Source organism: Ahaetulla prasina, chromosome 1 (genome assembly GCF_028640845.1).
Source record: "Ahaetulla prasina isolate Xishuangbanna chromosome 1, ASM2864084v1, whole genome shotgun sequence".
In the NCBI taxonomy this organism is placed as follows: domain Eukaryota; kingdom Metazoa; phylum Chordata; class Lepidosauria; order Squamata; family Colubridae; genus Ahaetulla; species Ahaetulla prasina.
The window spans coordinates 359335000-359360655 of NC_080539.1; the positions used below are offsets into that span (position 1 = coordinate 359335000).

The 25656-nt window shown below is 39.4% G+C and overlaps 1 protein-coding gene across 1 annotated transcript in view; it reads right to left on the reverse strand.

Moving 5' to 3' along the window:
- MYO9B (myosin IXB) overlaps nucleotides 1–25656 on the reverse strand; it is a 78174-nt gene that overhangs the window by 29625 nt on the left and 22893 nt on the right. Inside the window, exons 9-19 of the mRNA XM_058163258.1 lie at nucleotides 24425–24541; nucleotides 24097–24231; nucleotides 22653–22774; nucleotides 21412–21553; nucleotides 20632–20827; nucleotides 16989–17064; nucleotides 12275–12388; nucleotides 10342–10381; nucleotides 9640–9762; nucleotides 2812–2892; nucleotides 1845–1955 (exon numbers count right to left, since the gene is read on the reverse strand). Coding sequence (XP_058019241.1) covers nucleotides 1845–1955; nucleotides 2812–2892; nucleotides 9640–9762; nucleotides 10342–10381; nucleotides 12275–12388; nucleotides 16989–17064; nucleotides 20632–20827; nucleotides 21412–21553; nucleotides 22653–22774; nucleotides 24097–24231; nucleotides 24425–24541 — 1257 coding nt within the window. The remainder of the gene's footprint in view (nucleotides 1–1844; nucleotides 1956–2811; nucleotides 2893–9639; nucleotides 9763–10341; nucleotides 10382–12274; nucleotides 12389–16988; nucleotides 17065–20631; nucleotides 20828–21411; nucleotides 21554–22652; nucleotides 22775–24096; nucleotides 24232–24424; nucleotides 24542–25656) is intronic.

Sequence of the window (25656 nt, forward strand, 5' to 3'; positions counted from 1 at the left end):
ATGTGTTATTGTCATTGCCATCATAATAAACAGAGACCAAAAGAATAATAAAAGGTGCTGTTAATAGGACAAGATGTAGTTCCAAGATTTAAAACAGTAAAAGAGAAAACAACTTGCTACTGAAAGTGACTGACAAACCTTAAAGCAGTGTTATTAGTGAGTACAGCTAAATTCAAACTCAGCACTTTCTAATTGCAACCTGAATTGGACAGTTTAACAATTTTCATAGAAATTTTAAAAAGCACACAATCTCAACATTCCCCCCATCCCATATTTAATAATCAGGGGGATATTAAATCAGACTGCCAGATAGACAAAGGCAGTGGTGGGATTAATATAATTTAACAATCGGTTCTCTAATCTAATGACCGGCTGGGTGGGCGTGGCCAGGGATTGTGACAGGCAGTACTCGGCCTCCTAATTCCCCTGGGATCAAAAACGGGCCATGGGGGGGGGGATACCACACACCCCCTCCCCCGCGCCCCATTTTGGCTCCCAGGTAAGTGCAGGGAGGCCTATAGGGCAGGGGTCTCCAACCCTGGCAACTTTAAGACTTGTGGACTTCAACTCCCAGGAATCCTGGGAGTTGAAGTCCACAAGTCTTAAAGTTGCCAAGGTTGGAGACCCCTGTACTAGGGGACCCCTAGAAGGGACGTGGTGGGGAGGAGAGGGGCCAGCCAGCAACAGCTGGTTTGCCCGAACCCGCCCGAACTGGCTGAATCCCACCACTGGACAAAGGGCAATATAGCAAAACATGAATAATTATTTCAACTGTCTCATCTAGACCCTGGCACAAGACCTCTGGATTTAGGGAGTTATGTCTCTGCAAGTCCAGATCAAGGACAATTGAGGTAAATCAAATCTGTAACTATACTAATTTTTTTCATGAAGAGGCATAATTTGGATGCAAGGATTGATTGGGGTAGATTTCTGTCCTTATATGCAAGTGGTAGCATGTATATATTCAGAACAAATACACGACTGAGGAAGCAAAACTCTTTGGTGCTTCAAGTACTTTCAATACAAACAACTCCAGCATTTCCAGGAACAAGTCTAAAGAAAGAGATTGGTCTTGTTTTCTGTCCCAAAGGTGCTTTTTTCAAGAGGCAATTGGACTTTTCTGGTTTTTCTTTGAAGACGTTTCACTTCTCATCCAAGAAACTTCTTCAGCTCTGACTGGAGGTGGGGAATTCCCCACCATTCAGCCAGACCTGAAGAAGATTCTTGGTTACGAAGTGAAACGTCTTCAAAGAAAAACCAGAAAAGTCCAGTTGCCTCTTGAAAAAATAACCTTTGGGACAACCATGACTGAGAAGCTCCACAGACATTGGTCTTGCTTTTTCTTTCCTTTTTTCCTTTCTGAGGCACTGAACCGGGAGTCAGGATAGACAGAAGGAGGAGGAAGAGGAGGAACCTGACCCTGGTTTAAAGCAGCATCCTGGTTGTCTTCTGATAAATAGACTTCATATAACTCTTCATCCTTTAGGTTGAAAAAGCTTTATGTGTTTGGAGCAAAGACTATGGCAAATGATTGCATTCATGATACTGGCTCATTGCAAGGGGATTCCTTCAGTGGTGGGATTCAAATAATTTAACAACCGGTTCCCTGCCATAGTGATTTCTTCCAACAACCAGTTCACCAAATTGCTCAGAAAGTTAACAACCGGTTCTCCCGAAGAGGTGCAAACTGGCTGAATCCCACCGCTGGATTCCTTCCACAAGGGAAGGACAGATTATTTCTCAAATACTGAAAGAAAATAGTAGGAATTCTAAGGATGGTTTTGATCAATCAAGTGGCTTTTTCTGGACTACAGAAAGAAGGCAGACCCGGAGTGCAAAAGTACCTGGAAGTTAAATTTAGCACTGTAGCCTGATTGTCGGATTCTCACTGTTTCCAGCATTCCTGTATATCTCAATTGTTGAAGTACCAGCCGTTCATCAAAGAACAACTCCCTCTGGAAAAAAAGAGGAAAAAACAGAAGATCAAGAGCAATCTCGATGCAGCTGGCCTTCCCTATAATAAACCAGAATCTCTGTTCTCAGAAATGGAGTTACTCTTGTCTGTTGCATTTTTTTAAAGATGAGGACCATACTTTATTTGGCCCTTTCAGCCAATAAATATTCAACAAATTGAAGAAGTTTAAACTGTTTTGATTGATTATGAAGGTGATTCTGAATAAATCGGTGCCGTACTATTACAATATTTTTAATTAGGTTGATATGTAAATTAGGGAGCAATGCCACGTTTCTCTAATACTTCTCTCCAAGGAATGCTCCTTTTAAGAAAATGAACGCATTCATAAATATTTTCTTTTTCATAAATACTGCTAAAAATTTATCCATGAAAATTGATGAAAAAAAGCATTCATTAAAACAACGAAAAATTAACTGCCAAGCAGAATTAAGTAATTTTCTTTCTCAAAATTATACATTTATGCTAAAAAATATTCTAAAATAATAAAAAAGTAGATTTTCAATGTCCATTTTTAAAACCACCCAGAAAACATCAATTTAGCACAATCTTAAAAGATCTATAAAAGGTTGCAAGAATCTTTTGTACAGGGAAGTACTCTATAAGAATGCAAGTGTGAGCTAGTGAGCTTTTTAGTTTTTACAGTTAAGAATGCAGTGTTTAGTTTAGTTTTATTTTCTTTTTATGGAAACCAAACAAATTGAGATTGGTAGAAATTATTTAGAGGCAACTGGCTAAACAAGAATGTAGGATTCCTTACATGTTATCTATTTTAACAAAAAGACTTTTATGCACAGATTACCTCTGGCAAGACCCAGAACCCAAAGGCGTCCACCTACCTTCTCAGAATTGGAACGGATGCAGCGGATAAAGAAGGGCTCAGCTTTCCCCAAAGTTTCTAGAAGCTTGTTCAAAGAAGTCTGAAACGAGTCACACAATAGGAATTTATCGGCTAAGCTTAGGGAAAGAACCATATAGGCCCGTGACGGTGAACCTATGGCACATGTGCCAGAGGGGGCACACGTGCCATCGCCAGCTGGTCTTTGGGTTTCTGGCACTATAGCACATGCGCACCCGCATTCCGGTTTGGGCACTCGATGCCGAAAAAGTTCGCCATCACTTGTATAGACCATCTATCTTTCCACTGTATTATACTTTCCATCTATTTCCAAACGAATAAGAGATATTAGAAATATTACCATATGGCAGTAAGGTTATGTTGCACAATCCATTACGAAACATTGTACAACGTACTTTGCTTGGTTAAGCAATGGGTTCAATTTTCTGGATATGTATAATTCAGTGTAACATAAACTAACCAAACACACTGGGTTAACACAACATGGTAATCTACCAAGATGACAAAATGACATCAAGTGAAATGAACGATAAAATTCACCACATTTAGTGCACTGTGCAAATGCTGATATTTAGGCAAGCATTTAGACTGCTAATGCTTCACGCTATCACCCTTAGATATTAAAGGTAAAGGTAAAAGTAGCACTTGCATGCTAGTTGGTTCCAGCTCTAGGGGCGGTGCTCATCTCCGTTTCTAAGCCAAAGAGCCAGCACTGTCCAAAGACGTCTCTGTGGTCATGTGGCCGGAATGACTAAACGCTGAAGGCACATGGAACGCTGTTACCTTCCCACCAAAGGTGCTCCCTATTTTTTTACTTGCATTTTTTACGTGCTTTCGAACTGCTAGGTTGGCAGAAGCTGGGACAAGTAATGGGAGCTCACTCCACTAAGCAGTGCTAGGGATTCGAACCGCTGAACTGCCAACCTTCTGATCGACAAACTCAGCATCTTACTCATTGAGCCACTGCCTCCCTACCTTTAGATATTACATTGGACAAAAACAGCTCACAAACTTGGCAAGTGAAGATATTACCAATATATCAGTATGCTTCAGCCTAATACTGATTACTTACGGGACCGCCTGCTGCTACCGAATACCTCTCACCGACCCGTGCGCTCTCACAGGGAGGGACTCCTCAGGGTGCCGTCGGCGCGACAGTGTCGTCTGGCGACACCCAGGGGAAGGGCCTTCTCTGTGGGGGCTCCCGCCCTCTGGAACGAACTCCCCCCAGGACTTCGTCAACTTCCGGACCTCCGAACCTTTCGCCGCGAGCTTAAAACTTACTTATTTATCTGCGCTGGCCTGGGTTAGTTTTTAAGTTTATAGGTATTTTAATGGGTTTTAGTCTCAAATTTTAATTGTGGCCAATTTTAATAAGTTTTTTAATTGTATTTTAATTGTATTTATATTGTATTGTCTATTTTACTTGGCTGTGAACCGCCCTGAGTCCTTCGGGAGAAGGGCGGTATACAAATTTAATAAATAAATAAATAAATAAAATAAATAAATAATATCTCAGGAAATAGCCAGACCTTAAGAACCTTATGAGGGCAAGTGGGATTGGGGGCATCCTACTCTCGGGGGGCAAGCCCTTTCCCAAGACAGAGAGGTTTGCTTTCTTGGTTTTCCATGGTATTTCACCTTCACCGAATAAAGTATTCAATTCAATTCAATTCATTGAGCATATTCAACATTTTCTGATAGCTTGACTATAGTGTATGAAAAACATGAAGGAAAAGTTAATACTATCGGAATGGAAATAAAGCATGTCCAACTGGATGTCTAAGGAATAAGCAAACTTATACAAACTGAAATACAGTAGTCCACATTAAATGAGGTCTTATAGAGAGAGATATTCATAAAAGGACATATTGAAGCATGTGTTTTGCCAAAAAAATTCTTTATTGCCATCACTTTGTTCTAAACATGGAAATCAGGTGGGCTATGAAACAGAAGACAGAGAAATGCAACTGAGTGAGGTGCAGAGGGTGGAACAATTTATTATTTATGTTAAATGTATGGATTAAATTTGGAAATTAAAAAGAGTATACGTGGCCAATAAAATATGGCCAGAAAACAAATAAACAACATTAAAACAATGAAAGGAACAGGTTCAGCATGTTTAATGAAAAAGCAATGTAAAACCAAATGGGGAAAACCCCCAGTATTTTAAAGTGAAAAAGATTCAAACTGCTTTCTGAGAAAATTATGAATGTAAACATGGAAAGAGAGAGAATTAATGAATGGGCAATAAAAAAGTTGTATAATGACTCAACATGCTGTCCAGTATTAAGTAAGAAAGGACGAAAGAAGGTATCCCCATCAAGTATTAAAAAAATAAACAAGAAAAGGAAAGTGAAAAAAAATTCCTTTTTAACAGGGGAAAATAATAGGAAAAATTACCATAAAAATACAAATACTCAGTCTTAGCAGATGATATTAGGTTTTGTGTTGCTCCTACTTAATATTTGGACAGGAAACTCCCAGGGAGCATGGAAGACTATTGACCTAAACTGGACAGTTGAAAACTATCCCAAAAGAAGATAACAGCAAACCACTTCCATGGTGTTGCTGAGAAAACTGCATGGATATGTCCACGAAATCATCAGAAATAAAGCTAGACTTGAAGAAGACTTAGTTTTTACTTTACTGTAGAGCAACTGCAGAAGAATGCTTCAAATTTTTATAAATGAATTATATAGCATGACACACATTTGCAAAGAAACAGTATACAGGTAGTCCTCAATTTACAACAGTTCATGTAGTGACTGTTCAAACTTGCAAGGGCACTAAAAATGTGACTTATCACTGTTTTTCAGTTGCAACCTTTGCAGCATCCCCATAATCGTGTGATCAAAATTTAGATACTTGGCAACTGGTTCATGCTTAATGACCACTGCAGCACCCCAGGGTCATGTGATCACTTTTCGCAACCTTCTGACAAGCAAAGACAATGGGGAAGCCAGATTCACTTAACAACCAGGTTACTAACTTAAATCAACTGCAGTGATTCACTTAACAACTGTGGCAAGAAATGTTGTAAAATGAGGCGAAAGTCACTTAACAAATTCTCACTTCATATAAATTTTGGGCTCAATTGTGGTCATAAGTTGAGGACTAGCTGTATTCAGAAACTAGTCCCACTAGAAAATGATGCTACCAGGGACGATTAACCGGCTACCATACTGGAAAACGCACATGCTCATGCTCTTCCCAATTAATGTGACTAATCAGTCTTGATGGGATCATACTCTTCCCAAAGTAGTTTATGACTTAGCTTTTCCTGGACTCTCAGCTTCTACTAAAACACCAGGAAAAAGTTTTGGTCAGGGGAGCCTTTACCCAGCTTCGGCTAATTTGCCAGCCGTTTTAAGTAACTTACACCTTGATCACCACTTCTTTGAGCTACTCTTAACATCTGGGGCAGTGGGAGCAGTACTCCTGGAGTCAGCCTGGAATTACAGCTGCTGCAGAACACCGAACCTGGATTATTGCAGGAATACCTTGCCAGTGCAGAATATCACCAATCTTTAAATTGCTGCATTTGCTTACCACTGCTGTATGCTTTCAGGCTCAAATCAAAGTGCTGATTATTAAAGCCCTGTATGACAGCAGCCCTGGGATAAATCAGGCAATGCCTTGTTAGAACAGAATCTGTATATAGGTCTTGAACATCTAGAGGTCTGTTGAGAGTCATCCTCCGTGTGAGGTTCATAGGGCTACACCTTTACAGACAGGCCTTCTCAGAGGTGGCTCCCATTCTTTGGAATACCTACCTCTAGCGATATGGACAAACAAGCGAAAGCCATTCAGTTTGAGCTTGCTTTTGTTTCAGTATTCTATTTGTTTCCACATGGCATATTTAATCCCACTGTCACCCACCCAGAATCCCTTCAGGTGGAGTAGAATTGAACACTGGGAAGGATATCTCTGATTTCCAAGTAAAATTGTCAACAAGGACATGACTTTCACCTCTAAAATTCTACCATCCCTTTGCCTGAAGAAGAAACATCTTAAAAGAAACATCCTTGTGATCTGAAAAAACAATTGGTACTACTCTGTGGACTCCTGACCAGTGTGTTGCTCGTATTATTTAGTCCTCATGGTGGGACAGAGGACCACTTGTTCTCATATGAATGAGGTCCATGTGAAGACGAACAGATTTAGGATGAGGAATCTATTACCATTCCCAATTCAATTGATTCATTCTCCTTACAGAAGACAGCATGACACTTATTGCCATAGGTTTTGGCACTGGATGCATTGCACAAAGAGCCCCTTTTCCAGTTTTGCTTGAAATGAAGTTAAGAGAAATGAAAGGAAGCACAGAAGAAGCGAAAAGGTTGACTAGAAAAGAAAATAACTGAAGAAAGATCTACTTCATATTGCGTGCGAAAGAGTGAAGTGGAGAAGTACTATGGCTGCAACAACGAAGAGAAACTGAGAAGATATACATATTCTTCCCCCCGCCCCATGAAGGAAACTTCCTGCACAAATACATACAAGACCAAATAGAACACCTGCACAAGTCCCTACCCCATATGTGGTACCGATTATGAAAAACATTACACAAAAGGAGGGGGGCAGCTATGGTCATTCTCCACTACTGTATGTGCCCTTTTACCTGGAATTGAGCACTGATGCTAGGTGGCTTCTTCTTCTTATGCAAATGCAGGAGGGATTTTGTGGTTCGGTCATGCAACGTCATGCTCATGATGAGTTTCAAAGACTTTGAGTCCAGTAAATTCTGCAGCCAAGGAATATTTATTTATTTATTTACTTGATTAATTAATTTACATGCCGCCCATCTCGCTATCAACCAACTCTGGGCAGCTAAACCAACATGCCAGTTATAATTACAATCCCATGAAGGTAGACACAATAATCCCAGCACTGAAGCTACACCATTTGGTGGGATGAGTGCGTTAAATTACGCTTCATTTAGGCTCTTATTTTGTTACCAGCCATAAAAATGGAGAGAGATAGGAAATTATGAAGAAGAGTTAAACGCTCCAAGCGTTTATGGACTTCATCAGAGCACTTAATTTTGGTAACATGAATATTTTTCATCCTCCTAGTAGCCAAGAATTTGATTTTCACTTTATATGAAAACAGAGATTCACATGTATCAGAGCTGCACTCAGCATTTCCCAAAATACAGTGACATACAGTGCATATCTAGTTAGTGTGTAATTTACTGTTGCACATTTTTAGCAGAATTCACATAATGTGCACATACTTTGCAAAATGTAAAACAACTGACCCAAAAATGTCCCCCATCACCACATATATTGGAACCATAAAAACATAAGGAAACTCACCTTTGGGATGATCTGCTTTTGTTTAATACCTCTGTTCTTCCTGTTAAAATATTAGAAATCATTGGAGTGATAAAGTATTGTTAAACGTGCAGTTCGGTTAGTTCAGCAAAGCCACATCTTTCAAATTAAACCAAGCAAAGCAGACAAGAACAAAATGATGGCTAAGCAGTTCTAAAGAGATGGTGGAACTGAGCTACAATGAGAATATTGATGTGAGACATAAAATCTTTGAATTAATTCTATGCTGCCAACCCCCAAGATTTTTTGTCAAACACTGAGGGTGGGCTAATGGGGGATGGGGGCGGGAGTCAGCCTGGAATTACAGCTGCTGCAGAACACCGAACCTGGATTATTGCAGGAATACCTTGCCAGTGCAGAATATCACCAATCTTTAAATTGCTGCATTTGCTTACCGCTGCTGTATGCTTTCAGGCTCAAATCAAAGTGCTGATTATTAAAGCCCCGTATGACAGCAGCCCTGGGATAAATCAGGCAATGTCTTGTTAGAACAGAATCTGTATATAGGTCTTGAACATCTAGAGGTCTGTTGAGAGTCATCCTCCGTGTGAGGTTCATAGGGCTACACCTTTACAGACAGGCCTTCTCAGAGGTGGCTCCCATTCTTTGGAATACCTACCTCTAGTGATATGGACAAACAAGCGAAAGCCATTCAGTTTGAGCTTGCTTTTGTTTCAGTATCCTATTTGTTTCCACATGGCATATTTAATCCCACTGTCACCCACCCAGAATCCCTTCAGGTGGAGTAGAATTGAACACTGGGAAGGATATCTCTGATTTCCAAGTAAAATTGTCAACAAGGACATGACTTTCACCTCTAAAATTCTACCATCCCTTTGCCTGAAGAAGAAACATCTTAAAAGAAACATCCTTGTGATCTGAAAAAACAATTGGTACTACTCTGTGGACTCCTGACCAGTGTGTTGCTCGTATTATTTAGTCCTCATGGTGGGACAGAGGACCACTTGTTCTCATATGAATGAGGTCCATGTGAAGACGAACAGATTTAGGATGAGGAATCTATTACCATTCCCAATTCAATTGATTCATTCTCCTTACAGAAGACAGCATGACACTTATTGCCATAGGTTTTGGCACTGGATGCATTTGCACAAAGAGCCCCCTTTTCCAGTTTTGCTTGAAATGAAGTTAAGAGAAATGAAAGGAAGCACAGAAGAAGCGAAAAGGTTGACTAGAAAAGAAAATAACTGAAGAAAGATCTACTTCATATTGCGTGCGAAAGAGTGAAGTGGAGAAGTACTATGGCTGCAACAACGAAGAGAAACTGAGAAGATATACATATTCTTCCCCCCGCCCCATGAAGGAAACTTCCTGCACAAATACATACAAGACCAAATAGAACACCTGCACAAGTCCCTACCCCATATGTGGTACCGATTATGAAAAACATTACACAAAAGGGGGGGGGCAGCTATGGTCATTCTCCACTACTGTATGTGCCCTTTTACCTGGAATTGAGCACTGATGCTAGGTGGCTTCTTCTTCTTATGCAAATGCAGGAGGGATTTTGTGGTTCGGTCATGCAACGTCATGCTCATGATGAGTTTCAAAGACTTTGAGTCCAGTAAATTCTGCAGCCAAGGAATATTTATTTATTTATTTACTTGATTAATTAATTTACATGCCGCTCATCTCGTTATCAACCAACTCTGGGCAGCTAAACCAACATGCCATAGTTATAATTACAATCCCATGAAGGTAGACACAATAATCCCAGCACTGAAGCTACACCATTTGGTAGGATGAATGTGTTAAATTATGCTTCATTTAGGCTCTTATTTTGTTACCAGCCATAGAAATGGAGAGAGATAGGAAATTATGAAGAAGAGTTAAGCGCTCCAAGCTTTTATGGACTTCATCAGAGCACTTAATTTTGGTAACATGAATATTTTTCATCCTTCTCCTAGTAGCCAAGAATTTGATTTTCACTTTATATGAAAACAGAGATTCACATGTATCAGAGCTGCACTCAGCATTTCCCAAAATACAGTGACATACAGTGCATATCTAGTTAGTGTGTAATTTACTGTTGCACATTTTTAGCAGAATTCACATAATGTGCACATACTTTGCAAAATGTAAAATAACTGACCCAAAAATGTCCCCCATCACCACATATATTGGAACCATAAAAACATAAGGAAGCTTACCTTTGGGATGATCTGCTTTTGTTTAATACCTCTGTTCTTCCTGTTAAAATATTAGAAATCATTGGAGTGATAAAGTATTGTTAAACGTGCAGTTCGGTTAGTTCAGCAAAGCCACATCTTTCAAATTAAACCAAGCAAAGCAGACAAGAACAAAATGATGGCTAAGCAGTTCTAAAGAGATGGTGGAACTGAGCTACAATGAGAATACTGATGTGAGACATAAAATCTTTGAATTAATTCTATGCTGCCAACCCCCAAGATTTTTTGTCAAACACTGGGGGTGGGCTAATGGGGGATGGGGGCGGGAGTCAGCCTTAAAAAAGAAGCACAAAATCATGGATTAGTGTTTCTTAACTTTGGCCGCATGAAGATATGTGGACTTCAACATGGCTGGCTGTGGAATTCTGGGAGTTGAAGTCCACATATCTTCAAGTGGCCAAGGTTGAGAAACACTGAATTAACTTATCCTGTGCCACAGCAGGACTCGGCATTCTTCCATGAAGCTAAACATTTTTAGACTTTAAATTTAGCATTTAAATTTTAAAATCAAAAGATTTTTAAAAAGCTATCCTTCAAAACAACGGTTCCTGCCAAATAACCTCTGATATCAACAAAAGTTGACACACTTAAACAAGACAGGAGATGCAGGGACTATCTTCTGTTTAAATATATCTCACTAGTCTCTCTCATGGATATGCTTCCAAGGATACCATTTGAATAATTTATATTTAAAAACTATTGCAAGGGGTTCTAGATAACAGTTTTCCAAGTTGAAGCTGTTCAACCCCTGGCATTGTAGATGAAAATAATCTTCCTAAAACTGAGAAAACTACCGGCAGTCAAAAGGAGGCAATAATAGGCTAGTAGATGAGTAATCTGACATGTCTTCCTGTCTGCCTAAATTCAGAGGACATTTGGTGACAACATCCACCACTAGTCTAGTGTAAAGCTCTTTTGGGAACCACAGAAAAATAGCAGTCCCAGTTCTGCCTCTTGCCGTGGGACTGAAGAACTAAAAGAAATAAGAGAGATGCCTTTAACAAAAGGATTAAGGCTCTTTTTCTGTGCCTTATAACTTGCCTTAAAAATTACTTGATCTAAAAGGGTTATTAATTTTTAAATTAAAAAATACAGTATGAAATAATGACAAGACTTTAACTATGTTGTGATAAGAAATTTCTTCTTTAAATCGCAATGCAAAGAGCCTCCTCTTTCTAAACCTCTCCTCGGCCTGTTTTACGGGCGTCCTCTTTTAGCAACTGATTAGTTTAGTGACCATTCACAGTTACCTATAACAATGATGAAAAAGTAACTTGGGCGATCAATCCTTGCATTTACAACCTCCACAGGTCTGTAAAGCAAAGGAAAGCTTCAGTTGTTTCACTTAATAACTGCTCCACTTAATGAAAAAGTTGCTGGTTCATTGTGTTTGTTAAATGAGGATTACCTCATAAAAATGAGGATTCAGAAAGATAAAGGTTTTCACTTAGATATACCCAAAATCTGAAACAGGAAAAACCTGAATACTCTTCTTCTGCTTTTTGTCTTTTTCTGAACCACGGTTGAGAGACTCTAGCTATGCTTTTCAGGCTCTCCACGTTGGAGATTCTTGGGGAAGGGGGAGGGTTATGTTTAGAAAGAACTTGGTAAGTTTCTGAATACACATATGCCGAAAGCCAGAATATGCAGTTTTTATATGAACCAACTGAGAAATCTACGGCAGCACTTCTGCATTTCCTGCACATGAAATAGAGCCAAATTCTGCAAGACTGAGAGGAAAGAACCTCAGTAATTTCCACAAAATGCGAGCTTAAGATTTGCACACGTTTGCTTATGCACTCTGCACCAGACCACTCTGCAAAGCTAGAAAAACTGAGCTTCTCCTCCCCCCCACCTCCACCTGCCCCACAACATCCTTTTTCCACAAACTCACAGGAAATGGCAACGGGGTTGCTGGTATCGGCTGAGTGATTGCAGGAGCCTGCGGGGATCTTCACCCTGCCACGGCAGGCCCTTTATACTCCTAACTATTTGCTCATGCAAGTCCCTAAGACGTGATGGACACACACCCAAAACAAGGCAGACACAAGACATATGAACACATATAAAGAGAGAGGTGTGAAAGAGAAGCACCAGGAATTAAACAAAGGAGTCTCTATCCCACTATTGTCATATGTGCTCTGAAAATATCAAAGAAGAGGTTTTTCTCCTGAGCTGACCTTATTTTAAAACTTGAATCATCTTGAATATAAAATAAGGATGAATACCCTTAATTTGTAGATTTTTGGTAACATATGATAGAATATGACAAAGATTGCCGTTTTGGAGATGTCTCCAAAGCTGTTCACATTTTGGATTGTGGGAGAAGATGTTTTTCGTTTCAATGAAGTAGTATTCATAGCAGGCCATTGCCCAGCTATCAATGTATTTTACGTCAGAGACTATGCCAAATAAGATTGGGTGTCAACCTTCAGATAAATAAATAATGATTTGGTGATTTATTTATTCATTTGGCATGGTATTTTTAGACATGTTTTATGAGCCAGTGGTTGAAAGGTGCACAAATTCCCCACAGAGTATACCTCACAGATAAAAATACACTCCCTGACTGAACTGTGAATATTGAAACTATATTAAAACTATTTGAACAAGCCAGATAGATCGTTTTGTACCAGAAAAAAAATAATCAGGTTTTATTCAGGTTTCCAGTTTTCTAATGCACGTATTCACTGAGTAAGATTGCACACAAATTGCAAATGAATTCTGCTCCATGTTTAGTTCCTATAGTCAGCCTGGAAAGTGCCCCACTAAATGAGTGATTATCAGCCTTCCAATCATGCAGCATGCTTGTGGACAGCTTTATTCAACACAAAAACTTACCTTTGCCACTCTCCAGAGAGGCAGAAATTAATAACAAAGAAAACCAAGAAAGGAAGCCAAGGAAAAAAGGAAAGAGAAAAAAAAGGTGACAGAAATGTAAAAAAGGTCATTCCTGGGCAGAGGAACAGTCTTCATTCTTCTGAAACACACTTCTTTCCACTTCTTGTAAGTGGCCCCGTTCCTCCTCTACATATTTTAAATTTAAAGTATAATTACAGCATTCCACTTCAGCGTTAAAAAAAGGAATACAGGTAATCCTCGACCTACAACAGTTCATTTAGTGACCGTGTAAAGTTACAAAGGCAAGGAAAAAAAGTGACTTATGACCATTTTTCACACTTCTGACAATTGCTGCATTCCCATGGTCACGTGATCAAAATTCAGCCGCTTAACAAGTGACCCATATTTATGACGGCTGCAGTGTCCCGGGGTCATGGGATCACCTTTTGCAACCTTCTGACAAGCAAAGTAAATGGGGAAGCCGGATTCACTTCGCAACTGCGGTGATTTACTTAGCAACAGTGGCTAGAAAGGTCATAAAATGGGGCAAAACCCACTTAACTAATGTCTCACTTGGCAACAGAAATTTGGGGCTCAATTGCCATAAGTCGAGGAACTACCGGTACGCTCCATTATATCTGCATTATTAGGAGTTGCCTAAGAACACCCCAGCGGTGAGTTTCAGTGACTTCTGGAATGAAGTTGGAAAAGAAGACAGTGACTTTTTTTAAAATCCCTGGTTTTCTGGACCAGGTCATTCTCAGGTCTGTCTGCCCAGGATCGTGCTTCCCTTGCCACAGTGGCAAGCTCCTCCTCCACCTTTACCCACTTACTTCTTGCTTTCATATGAAGCAATGATGTCTTCAAAAGCGTTTATATCAAAATCCTCAGAGCAATCAAATGAGAAATCAAGTACTGAACAGCTGCAAAAAGGGGAACATGCAACGATGCTCAATCAACCAAGTCATAAAGCAGGCAGAAAGGCAAAGCTTCAGGCTAAGTTGGTCAGATGTACCCTCACCCGCCCAGGTTTTATCTTCTTATAAGCCTTCCCCAAGGAAAACAACAACAGCAAGCAACTGGGCTTTGGTACGCCAGGGAACTGATGATCATCGTCAGCAAAGCCACAGCATATCAAAAGGAAATAAAAGTATCAGGAAGAATCAATTAACGTTCTCTTGTGTTTCTAGTATTTGGTATCCCACGACTGCAAACTTTAACTGATGAATTTATATATGTGTATTTTTAATAGGGTAAAACGATATCCCTTAAAACTGCCAATAGGTACCGTGTTACCGTGTTTCCCTGTAAATAAGACCGGGTCTTATATTAATTTTTGCTCCAAAAGACGCAGTAGGGCTTAACTTTCTAGTTGTCTTATTTTTGGGGAAATATGGTACTAAAGGCATCCGTCTGACCGACGATCTTAACTGGGGCTTTATTTTGGGGGTAGGACTTATATTACAAGCATGCTGAAAAATTATACTAGGGCTTGTTTTCTAGTTGGGTCTTATTTTCAGGTTACAGTATATCGCATCTAGCATTGTCTACAACATAAAGAGTATTATTTATTCAAATCACACACACACACGCACACACTTGATTATCTATTTAAAATTCATCTCAACCATAATGCTAAACTGCATGAACATTCTAGTCTGCTAACAACTTGTGCTAAATGTTGCTATTACACAACACTTCAATCAGAAAAGGCCGTGGTATCTGTTTGTACAGGCTTCCAATTCTAAACAGAATTAAAAGGGAAGTCTGTCATTCCAAAGGTGAGCGCTACTCTCCAAGTAGCTGAAATTGTGGTACTCGTACTGCAAAAATGTCCAGAGGGGTTGGAATCCATTATCGTTAGCCAAGTTAATTACCAAATTTTAGCATATTAATTGGAGTGGTGATATGAGCAGGGATGGGGACTGTGGATTTCAGTCAGACCCTACTTCACTCCAATTAAAATTCAAGTACTGGTGGGAAAGAAAACTTGAGAATGTAAAAATAGCTGGACTCTATCAAGCAACAGGTAACGTTTTCTCTCTCTAGTGTCTTTGCTTGTGACTTGTATTTGGCAGCCCCAGCCTGGAGGTACCATGAGGATGCAAGACAATTGGACGTGATAGACTTGTCCTCCACGAATTCGTCCAACCCTTTTAAGTCATTCAAGTTACTTTTTTTTTAAATTTACATTTATATACCACCCTTCTCCGAAGACTCAGGGCGGCTTACATTGTGTAAGGCAATAGTTTCATCCTATTTGTATATTTATATACAAAGTCAACTTATTGCCCCCCCAACAATCTGGGTCCTCATTTTACCTACCTTATAAAGGATGGAAGGCTGAGTCAACCTTGGGCCTGGTGGGACTCGAGCCTGCAGTAATTGCAGGCAGCTGTGTTTAATAACAGGCTATCTTACAGCCTGAGCCACCACGGCCCTTGTCAGGCCTGGAAGCCATTTTTTGTGTTAGGCCTTCAGACCTGCCACATTTACTACTGTAGAAAACTAGGAGGGGGGATTGTATGGAGCATGGGTGATGTATAGTCATAACAACATTCCTTTCTCAAGAAGTCAAGGACAACTTGCCCTGCACCTGGAGGGTTGGAACTGAGAGGCATCTCCAATGGGAACAAACTTGATTGGACCATGTGATAGATGTGTGGGTGCTGGGCAGGAACTTGGACTTTCATTTGTGGTGGAGAAAACTTGGAAACTTTCAGATTCGGGTTTTCCCAGATGTGCCAATATCACATCTTTAATAAAATGTAACTTTGAAGAAACTCAAGCCTCAGAGTTTTATTTCATTGGGGGTGTTACTTGGAACACTGACATTAATACTGCCACTATGTCTTATGGCAATTAATTCCATAGTTTAGTGACTAATGATGTCAAGAAATGCTTTCTAAATCTCCTTCCAATCAGCTTTAATACTCTACAATCCTATTTTTCTGGGAGAAAGAAAGGTTTTTCCTTGCTTTCTCCTTGTCATGTATGATTTTATCGTGTTTCTCCTCACTTGCCTTTTTTGGGGGGAGTTACAATTTGCAACATGTTAATCTTTTTCCCCCAGATTTTTGAACCCCATTTTATTCTAATAACTCTTTTCTCAATTTTCATTCTTATATTTTTCTTCAAATGTAAAAGTAGTGTTCCAGATGGAGACATCGCATATTTACAAAGAGAACTTACAATACTGATTGAAAATAAACTTCTTGAGGAACCTAGCATGGCATTTGTCTTTTTCACTGCTATCATACATTAAGAGAAAAAAAACACACATGTGAATTCAAAGTCTTTACTGTACAATATAGTGGAATTAATTTCTCTCTTTAAACTACAGAGGCCAACTGTGTAGGATTTAGGTAGGATTACGAAATAAGAAGCTCTGAAAATGGGAAAGGAAAGAAAACAAAATTTGACAAAGAACTAGTAGCAAAGATGCCAAGTTACTTTTGCAACGCACTGATTTTCTCATCCTACTGAATTTCTCATAAGAGCTCTTCAGTCCCTTGTGAGAAGCAGAGAATCTTTATCATTTACCATGTCTCTTCATATTTTTTCCAGAGGGATTGCAAATTTATCTACGGTTGTATAAGTTGTATAAGTTAAATACAAAAACAAACATTCTAGGGGCTATTTTGGTAAAACAAAAAAACAAGATCAGAAACCAGTGCAGTACAAGGAATTGTCCTTTGTCAAAAGAAACCGTGACAAGCGTAGAAATGTAACAATAATAATAAAACCCAATTAAATGTGCTTCTTACCGATAAACTCTTTCATTTGGGGTGTTGCTCTGTTGCAGTTCCCCAAGTGGGATCCTGGGTCCATGGCGTATTACCCCTAGGGGAAAGGGGGGGAAAATCTATATTGGCATAACCTCCGCAGCTTTTGCCGGGTTTCACCAACAACGTTACTTTTTTTATAAATGGGATTCTTTGAGCGGCCGTCTTGACCTAGATCCTGCATGTGTCAAAGCTAATTCAGAATCTTTTAGAGCTTAAAAAGACTGGCACCAGTATTACTGCATATTAAATCACTTAAAATGATTCCCAGTCAATCTTGAAACTGATTCAGCAAAATCTGAAACCAAAAACCAGCAAAATGATGAAGTGGAAACAGAATAATGGGAATACCCAGGTGATCATTTGAGCAGGTTGCAGGTAAATAAGCAACTTTTTAATATAATGGTCTAAAAATGTGAATAAGTAGTAAGCTGTTTATATGGCTGGTTTGTATATTAAATGCCACTTGTTTAAAAAGGAGCTTGACACAGAATATCCTAGTTCTTTCTCCTCCCATTTTTTCCAAAGCAATCAAGACAAATTCCTTGTGTGTCCAATCACACTTGGCCAATAAAAAATTCTATTCTATTCTACCCAGTGGAATAGGTTGGGCTCAGGGAGAAGGTGGTGTCAGATGCATAATCATGATGCAATGGATGACAGGATTGCTTTGGCAAAGGCTGCATCTCACTCTGCCCAAAAGTCCGTCCTGAATTACTTAGCAAAACTGAAAGTCTACAGTGCAACCTATCGTAACTATTTCAAGGTACAGTCTTCAGAAGGGAAGTTAAATTACCAATTGCCCCAACAGATTATCATCGAATAGGCAATGGCTGCTTTGTAGTTTATAATAAGGCCACACTGTTGCAGTGGTTCATGTGGAATACTGCGGAAGGTAATTTATTTTTGCACGAACTATCAAATATAGAAAGAGATGAGGATCGTTTTAGAATGGAGTCACCAGTGCAATAGAAAGATGCCACCAATATGCACTTGGAAAGAAAGGAAAAGACAAGTTGCTCTTTGGAAAGAAAAGTAAAGAAATTCTCTATGGTATCATAGTGGACCAGTGAGGTCGTCTTCCATGAAAGTAATTAGTCAGTCTGGATAGCCATTGACTCCTCTAAAGACTAACAATAACCTCTGGGTTAATAACAAAGATGGAAGAGATTGAAAAAGATTCAGCGAACCTGTAAAACTTTTAAATAAAGAATGTAAAAAACTGAGATACCTCCAATGGGTATTGAGCTAAATAAGCCAAAAGGTAAATATGGAGCAAAGAAAAAAAAATCCAAATCTGCTCATTTAAATGTAACAAAAAAAGGTAGGACATTACAAGTGTTCAAATCTTCACAATGTTGAACTGGTGAGAATGGAGAGGATAAAGAGAAACAAGCACCACTCTTTATCTTACAAAAACAGTGTGGTGACTTCAGGAGTTATTTACCATACACAGTTATGGTCTGAGGAAAAGAAATGTGTGTTGGCTGCCATTGAGAATCTAACCTCCTTCTGTTCTTCCAATGTGAAGTAAGAGAACAAAAGAAGATGGGGGGCAGGCTTTGGATGGTAGGAATGAGGTACAGTGGAGATTTAATATGAACCTGATGCTCTCTGGATAAGGAATGACATTGCTTGCCATCATGAACGGTCTAGGATTTCAACCTCAGAAACTGAATCCTTAGCAGTCTCTTCTCGAAACTTGCAAGCTCAAGAATTCAAAGAGTTCCTGAGAGGAGATATATGACAATAGCTCTCAAAGAGATCATTGGCTGCAGACAGAAGTATCCACAAATAATTGTGTGTCCATAGCTTGACCCTCCAAACCCTCTAAATTACCCACAGTTATAGCAGAAGCAGAGTACCAGCTACCCAAATCACACCTTGATGTATTTACCTGAAATGGTATAGAGTTTATAGAGGGGGTTGGACTAGAAGACCTCTAAGGTCCCTTCTAACTCTGTTATTCTGTTGTTCTATTATCCATAACAGCAACTAAGCAATTGAAATGTGCAAGTTAACTTGCAAAATACTATCTTGCCCTTCACAGTTTACTTAAATCTAAATTTTAATAATTCAGCCTTTTAAAATTTGCTCTTTTAACTGTTGTTTTAAATTGTATATATTTTGTTCTTATTCGAGCAGAGAAGCTGCATTTGCGCAATCAGAGCGCGCATGAAGCCATCCCCTCCCCTCCCTGCTTCCCCCAGTGGTCTAGAGTCAGAAAGGTTGGGGACTGACTGCTGCTCTAAAGGAATATTCACAGGTGTAAAGAATGGTTCCTTTCTCCCTGCTTTGTGGTGAGGGCAGGACTTCACCCACCTAGACTTCACTAAAGCATAACAAGCAAAAGATAGGGCCTCTGGTGGCTCAACAGACTAATGCAGTCTGTTATTAACACAGCTGCTTGCAATTACTGCAAGTTCAAGTCCCACCAGGCCCATGGTCGACTCAGCCTTCCATCCTTTATAAGGTAGGTAAAATGAGGACTCAGATTGTTGGGGGGCAATAAAAGTTGACTTTGTATATAATATATAAATGGATCAGACTATTGCTTAACACAATGTAAGCTGCCCTGAGTCTTCGGAGAAGGGCGGGATATAAATTCAAATTAAAAAGAAAAATATGCCCGTCTGATGGAGGAGATTTTTCACACTTTTGGAATTTGTGGAACTGGCCCTTCAAGGTCATTTCAACAACTATAGAGGAGGAGGAGGAGGAGGAAGGAGCATGAGGGATGTTCGGCACCTTGAGTTATTTATAACAAATAATAAAGGTGGGATAAGAAACAAACAAACAAATAAATTGCTCATCGTGAGGTTAAATAAATGAAAAGAGGGGTTTCTCCCCCATCACAAAACAAAAACCAAACCAACAGGAGAATGCAAGAGAAGGCAAGAAAAGGATCAATAAAAGGATGAAAATGATGAAAAAGTTTTTGAGCAAAGTTCAAAAAATTACTCTGGGAAAAAACACACACATTTAAGCAAATTGTTATCACAGTTGCTTAAAATAACTGAGGGATCAGCAAGAGCCACATCCATAGATGTAATGAAAACAGGAGGCATGGCTTATAAGCTCTGAAAGTTTCCAAATGAACCTGCACAACATCCATCAGTGAGAATCGCAGAAACCACAATGAAGAAACTGGTTTGTTGGTTCCTCTTTGGATTATTATTTGTTCAGAAAGACTCTTAAGCAGTGACAAGAGGGATGAAGGAGGACATTTATAATTAATTTAATTGCATTTATTTGCTTTTGAAAATCAAAACTGACCCTTAGTTGGCTTTCAATAATCAGAAATACAAATTTAAATAAAATAGAAAACATCAGCAGTATTACACGAAGTAGATAAGTATAAACTACTACATAAATATCACGTTTAAAACAACTCTATGGGCAGATTGTGTGAAAGTTATGAACCCACCTTATTCCAAATTCAACTAATTTATATTCATCCTAGCATTGCTTCCATCTTTTCAGATAATTAAGCAGCACGGGTCTGTCATCTAAGTTTGTTTTAAATGGAATCGCTGAGGAATTAATCTGGACTATACTATACCCTTCTATACTCTTAAACTGTAAATGTCGATATTTTGATTACTTCCACTGTGCTCATGCTTACCTGCTGTTTTCTCAGCTCTTTGGCGTCCCGCTTCTGCAAAAACAGCCATGGCGTGGATTGCTGCACGGAGGATAGCCCACCGGAAAACAGCCACTGGATCCATTCCAATCAGCTCCCGAACATAAGTGCTGTCACTGCTCCGCAGCAAGGCAACAATATCTGGCCGCATATAATCCATGTTCTTTTCACGGAAATCCTATAATGGTCATAGAAGCCAAGGCACATAGTAAAGGTTAAGCTCAAGGGATAGGTGGATTTAACCATGACTCTGCATGTCTTCCTTCCCTTTTTTACTGTGCTAAAGGTTGAAGTCTTCAAGACATGCTTGACAGCAGATTCACCCCTGGAAATCAGTACCATAAAATATACTTTGGGATGTCCGCATTCATTTGAATTACATTTCTATTACATAAACACTGATGGCTGGGCAATGGCAATGGATTCTGTGTGTCCTTATTAAAGTGAATAGTTGTTCAACATTGGAAAGAAAAACCTATGGCCTTAATCACTCATTGGAGACCTGGTGTTCCTGTGACTCATGACTGGATTGCTTACAGACGTAAATTATGTATGAATGATGAAGAAAAACGATCATTTTTATTGAAACTGTTGTAAAAGTTCCATTCCACACTGACAAGATCAGATTTTTTTTTAAAAAAAGGATGGGTTTTGGCCTGTTTCAACTAGCTAGGATCTTCTTATGACAACCAGATATTTTTTTGCTGATTAAGCCACAAGCAATTCCTTGACATTCTGCATCTGGAATCACATTCCGATTACCTTTATCTGATATTTCACTTTGCCAGCAAAGTGTTGAATGATGAAAGCAGGTTCCAATACAGGAGTTCCAATGAAGAATTTGCTGTCCTCGTGCTGCTGTTTGAACTTTGCAAGAAGCGTCTCGCTAGTAGCATGTGGAAAACTGCAGGCAGCAAAAGAGGAAGCCACAGGCAGAAGAAATTATCATTATCAGTAGAGCTTAAACTTGGCAAACTGGGGAGGGGATGATATCAGAAGTTCCCAAATATAAAAGGAATTCTGCAGGTAAGAAGGTTGGCTGTATTCCATTCACATTTACTGATATTCTTTAATAAGCAGTTTTTATTACATTATTGTTGTTATGTCTTTAAAAGTAGTAGTCATTTCTCCTAATAATTTTTATAAACTGAGAGGACTTAGTTAAAAATAATAAACTTTTTCCTAGTTTCTGATTTCTTCCCAGACTAAAAATTTAGAAAATTCGCAACCTGTTGGTAAGATTCTAAATTCTACTGAATTCATGCAAATTTCTTTAACTGTCATGTCATGGTAGCTTTGCATTTTTATTTGGTAAGTATAATTGTAGAGTAAAGGTTATCCTTTCCTTCTTTAATTGCCCCTGGTTGCATAATTTCACCCTCCACGATTAATGGGAAGGGGACTTTGTGCCTTCCCAAGCAGACACTGATCAGACTCCTATCTCCCTAATTTCACAAATCATACATTTTAAAAGTTCATTAGCAAATCCTGAGCCCTATCTATGTCCACTTGTTCATCTTTACTAGAAAATATAGTGCAAAAAAACAAACAAACCCCACCACTTAATAAATCCAGTATCATTAATCATAGAATCATCATTTTGGAAAGTCCCACTTACAAGTCTCTCCTTTCCCTTCACATGCATCAATAAATATTTAACTTATATTTCTGCCCCGATACTTTATGACTGTTCTTCCCAGGATTGTTCTGTTCCAAATGATTTAATATTTGGTTTTGGGGGAATATAAGCCTAAATGTGCTTTCTTTCCTGTTACTTTAGAATAGAGTAGAGTAGAGTAGAGTAGAATAGAATTCTTTATTGTACATATTCATATCCCTTTTATTTTATATAAGGCTTCAAGTTGCAAATTTGTGGACAGAGGCTGCACTTTCTCCAATCTTCCCTCCCTCCCAACTTCACATTTACATTAAGCAATATCATTATACTTTGTTTTCATATTTATTGTAGATTTTCTCCTCATCCCACAGCTAGCTATACTTACTTGCTTTCTTCATCTAGTAGGTAGAACAGGCCAGTTGGTTTCTTGCCAATTAAATGGATGCAGGCCACATTGTCTGTATAGTCAATGTTGTGCCATGCAATCCCTTCACTTTGATACTCCTCCTGCAATAAGTAAATGCTGGAAGTCAGGCATCAACAGCTTTTCTTTATCTATCATACTATTACCTCTCATAATATTAGAACTTAGGCAGTTGAGGACAGAAAAACAAATGAATTCTTTGTGTACCACATGGTTTAGGGTAGTGATGTCTAACCTTTTTGCCATCGCGTGCCAGGAGCGGGGGAGGATTGTGGGGGGTGCACAGAATTATGGGTGTGGGCATGCATGTGCATGACCAACCCCCCCACCCCCCCCTGGTATGCAATGGCCCGGTAGGCCCGTTTTTCCCTCTCACCTGGCTCCAGAGCCTCTCTAGGAGACTGGGGAGAGCGAAAACTGCCTTCCCCACCCCCCCGGAGGCCCTCCAGAGGCTGAAAATGGCCTATTTGCCAACTTCTGGTGCGCCCAGAAGGCTCAAAAATCAGCTGGCTGGCGCGCACATGTGTGCAGGAGCTGAGTTCGTGTTCCCACTGATATGGCTACGCGTGCCACCTGTGACACATGTGCCATAGTTTCGCCATCACGGGTTTAGGGGAATATCATAAGCTGACAACCATCTGCTTAAGTGGCTTTCTTGGAGGAGAAAGAAGTATCTTACTGGCTGCTGTGGACGAACAAAATCTCTAGGGCTGTCACTTTATTCTGGTTCTGAGTTTCTCAGAATTATCTGCTCATTATAAAAAAACAGAATGTGAATTAAACAGACCAGGGAGCTCTTATAATCTTAAAGCAAGAACATCTCCTCTTCCAAATCAAAATATTCGCTACGAAAGACAGGTACATGTCAGCAATTACAAACATAACAATGGCTTTCTTGTAAATGACCATTTTGAGAAACAATTAGACAACCCATGAATCCCTGGGTCATGGTTTCAGAGATATTTCCTCAGTGCCTTCACCAATGGCAGAGTTTCTAATGTACTTAATGTACTTGAAAAGTTCTTGAAAAACTTTATAGAGAGATGTATCTGCTTTGAAAGCAGCCCATATTGCACAGTCAAATATTAGCAACTGTCTATAAAAAAGTTTTAGAATGTTTTGTATTGTGCCATAAAATGCTTATGGTAACACAAATGTGATTGCAATAAATTTTTATGTTAAAAGTTTTATGTTGGAAAGTAATTTATAAACACCATACTTGAGTAGAAAAAGTAAAACATAGAGATTTGCAAACTGAAATCTGTCAGCAAACTCTCAAATTCCAAATCAATATTTCTGTCATTCAACCTCTTTTTATACATATTACCTTGCTGTAAAGTTTTTTTAAAAACCATTTTTAATCTGCAAAGTAACGAGCACAAACCCCGTTTCTTTCATTGCTTACCTGTTCAAGCTTGAAAATATGTTGATTGAAGTAATACTGCAACTGCTCATTTGCATAGTTTATGCAGAACTGTTCAAAACTATTTGTTTTGAAGTCTTCAAAACCAAAGATATCGAGTACCCCAATGGACAAGCACTATGTATGGGAAGGGATGGGAACAGAATCAGGAGGATGGCATGACTATATATTGATGTGCTCAAAACTGAATATAATGTAAGTGGTCTGTTCTCAAAATCAGACACACACCCCCATCCAATTAAAAAAATAACCAGGTGACAGGCAGTTCCAAAACTCAGAAGCAAGACTCATCTGTTTCCTGGAAGCATACCGTAACAGACTCTTCCATATCCTTCTTGTTGAGAAGTGCATGGTTAATTCGCAGAACGATCCAGTCAAAGAGGGCACTGTACAAAGACTTAGCCATAGAATCACGAGCTGTGATGGCCTGCAAATTAAAAGCACCAAGAAAGCTCCATTATTATTTTGTTTTTCTCATTTATTTATTTGTTGGTTTGTTCAATTTCTATGGCCGCCCATCTCAGTCTATGACTCTGGGAGGCTTACAATCCAAAACAATACATTACAGTTAAAAATATTAAAAACATTTTAAAACAATAAAAACAATAGCCAGGAAATGAGGCCTTGGACATATTCATCACCCTAGACTCAGGAATAAGCCAGGTTTTTAGGGCTTTATGAAACTCTAGCACAGTTGGGGCCAATCTGATCTCTGAAGGGAGGCTGTTCCATAGAGCAGGGGCCACTGTGGAAAAAACTCCATCTTCTGATCTTTGCCAGCCAACATTCTTTGGCTGATGGGATTTGCAGCATGCCCATTCTGCTTGATCTAGTTCAGGGGTCGGCAACCTTAAACCCTCGAAGAGCCACAAAGGCCCTAACCGGAAGCCCCCCATTCAATTCTGGAGCCAACTGGAAGTCTGGTTCCCCCACCGTAGAGTCTCCTCCAAGTGCCGTGTCCTTTTTCCTCTACCTGTCCTAATCAAAAGCCCTATCAATTGTGGAACCGACCGGAAAACCCACCCCTTGCCATAGAACCTCCTCTGGCATGCCATGCTTCTCCCCACCCCCTCCGGTAACTGAAAGCTCCTCTCAAAATTGTGGCGCTGACCAGCGACAGGGAGCTGCAGCAGAGGGATGAAACAGCCACATGCGGCTCCAGAGCCGCGGGTTGCTGACTGCTGACCTAGTTGGATGGGTAGAGCTTCTTGAAAAAAAGTGATCCTTTAGGTAACCTGTATTGTTCTTGAGCTTTTCTGAGGGACATGAAAAACTGAAAAAAATCACTAAACATCCCTAGCATTTTTACTCATTGGTTTCCAAGGAATCATCATCATACTTATTTATATTTTCCATTTTATGTCCCCTAATTCCAATTATGCCTCTCATAATTGTAAAAACCGTACCATCTTTTATATACAAACAGAAAAAAATTAAGACTGTAGAGAGCAGACAGTTGATGGGGAAACCAATTACTTTTTAAAAAAAAATATGCTACTGAACCAATATCTCCTGGCAACTGGAAATGTGTATTTTGATGCT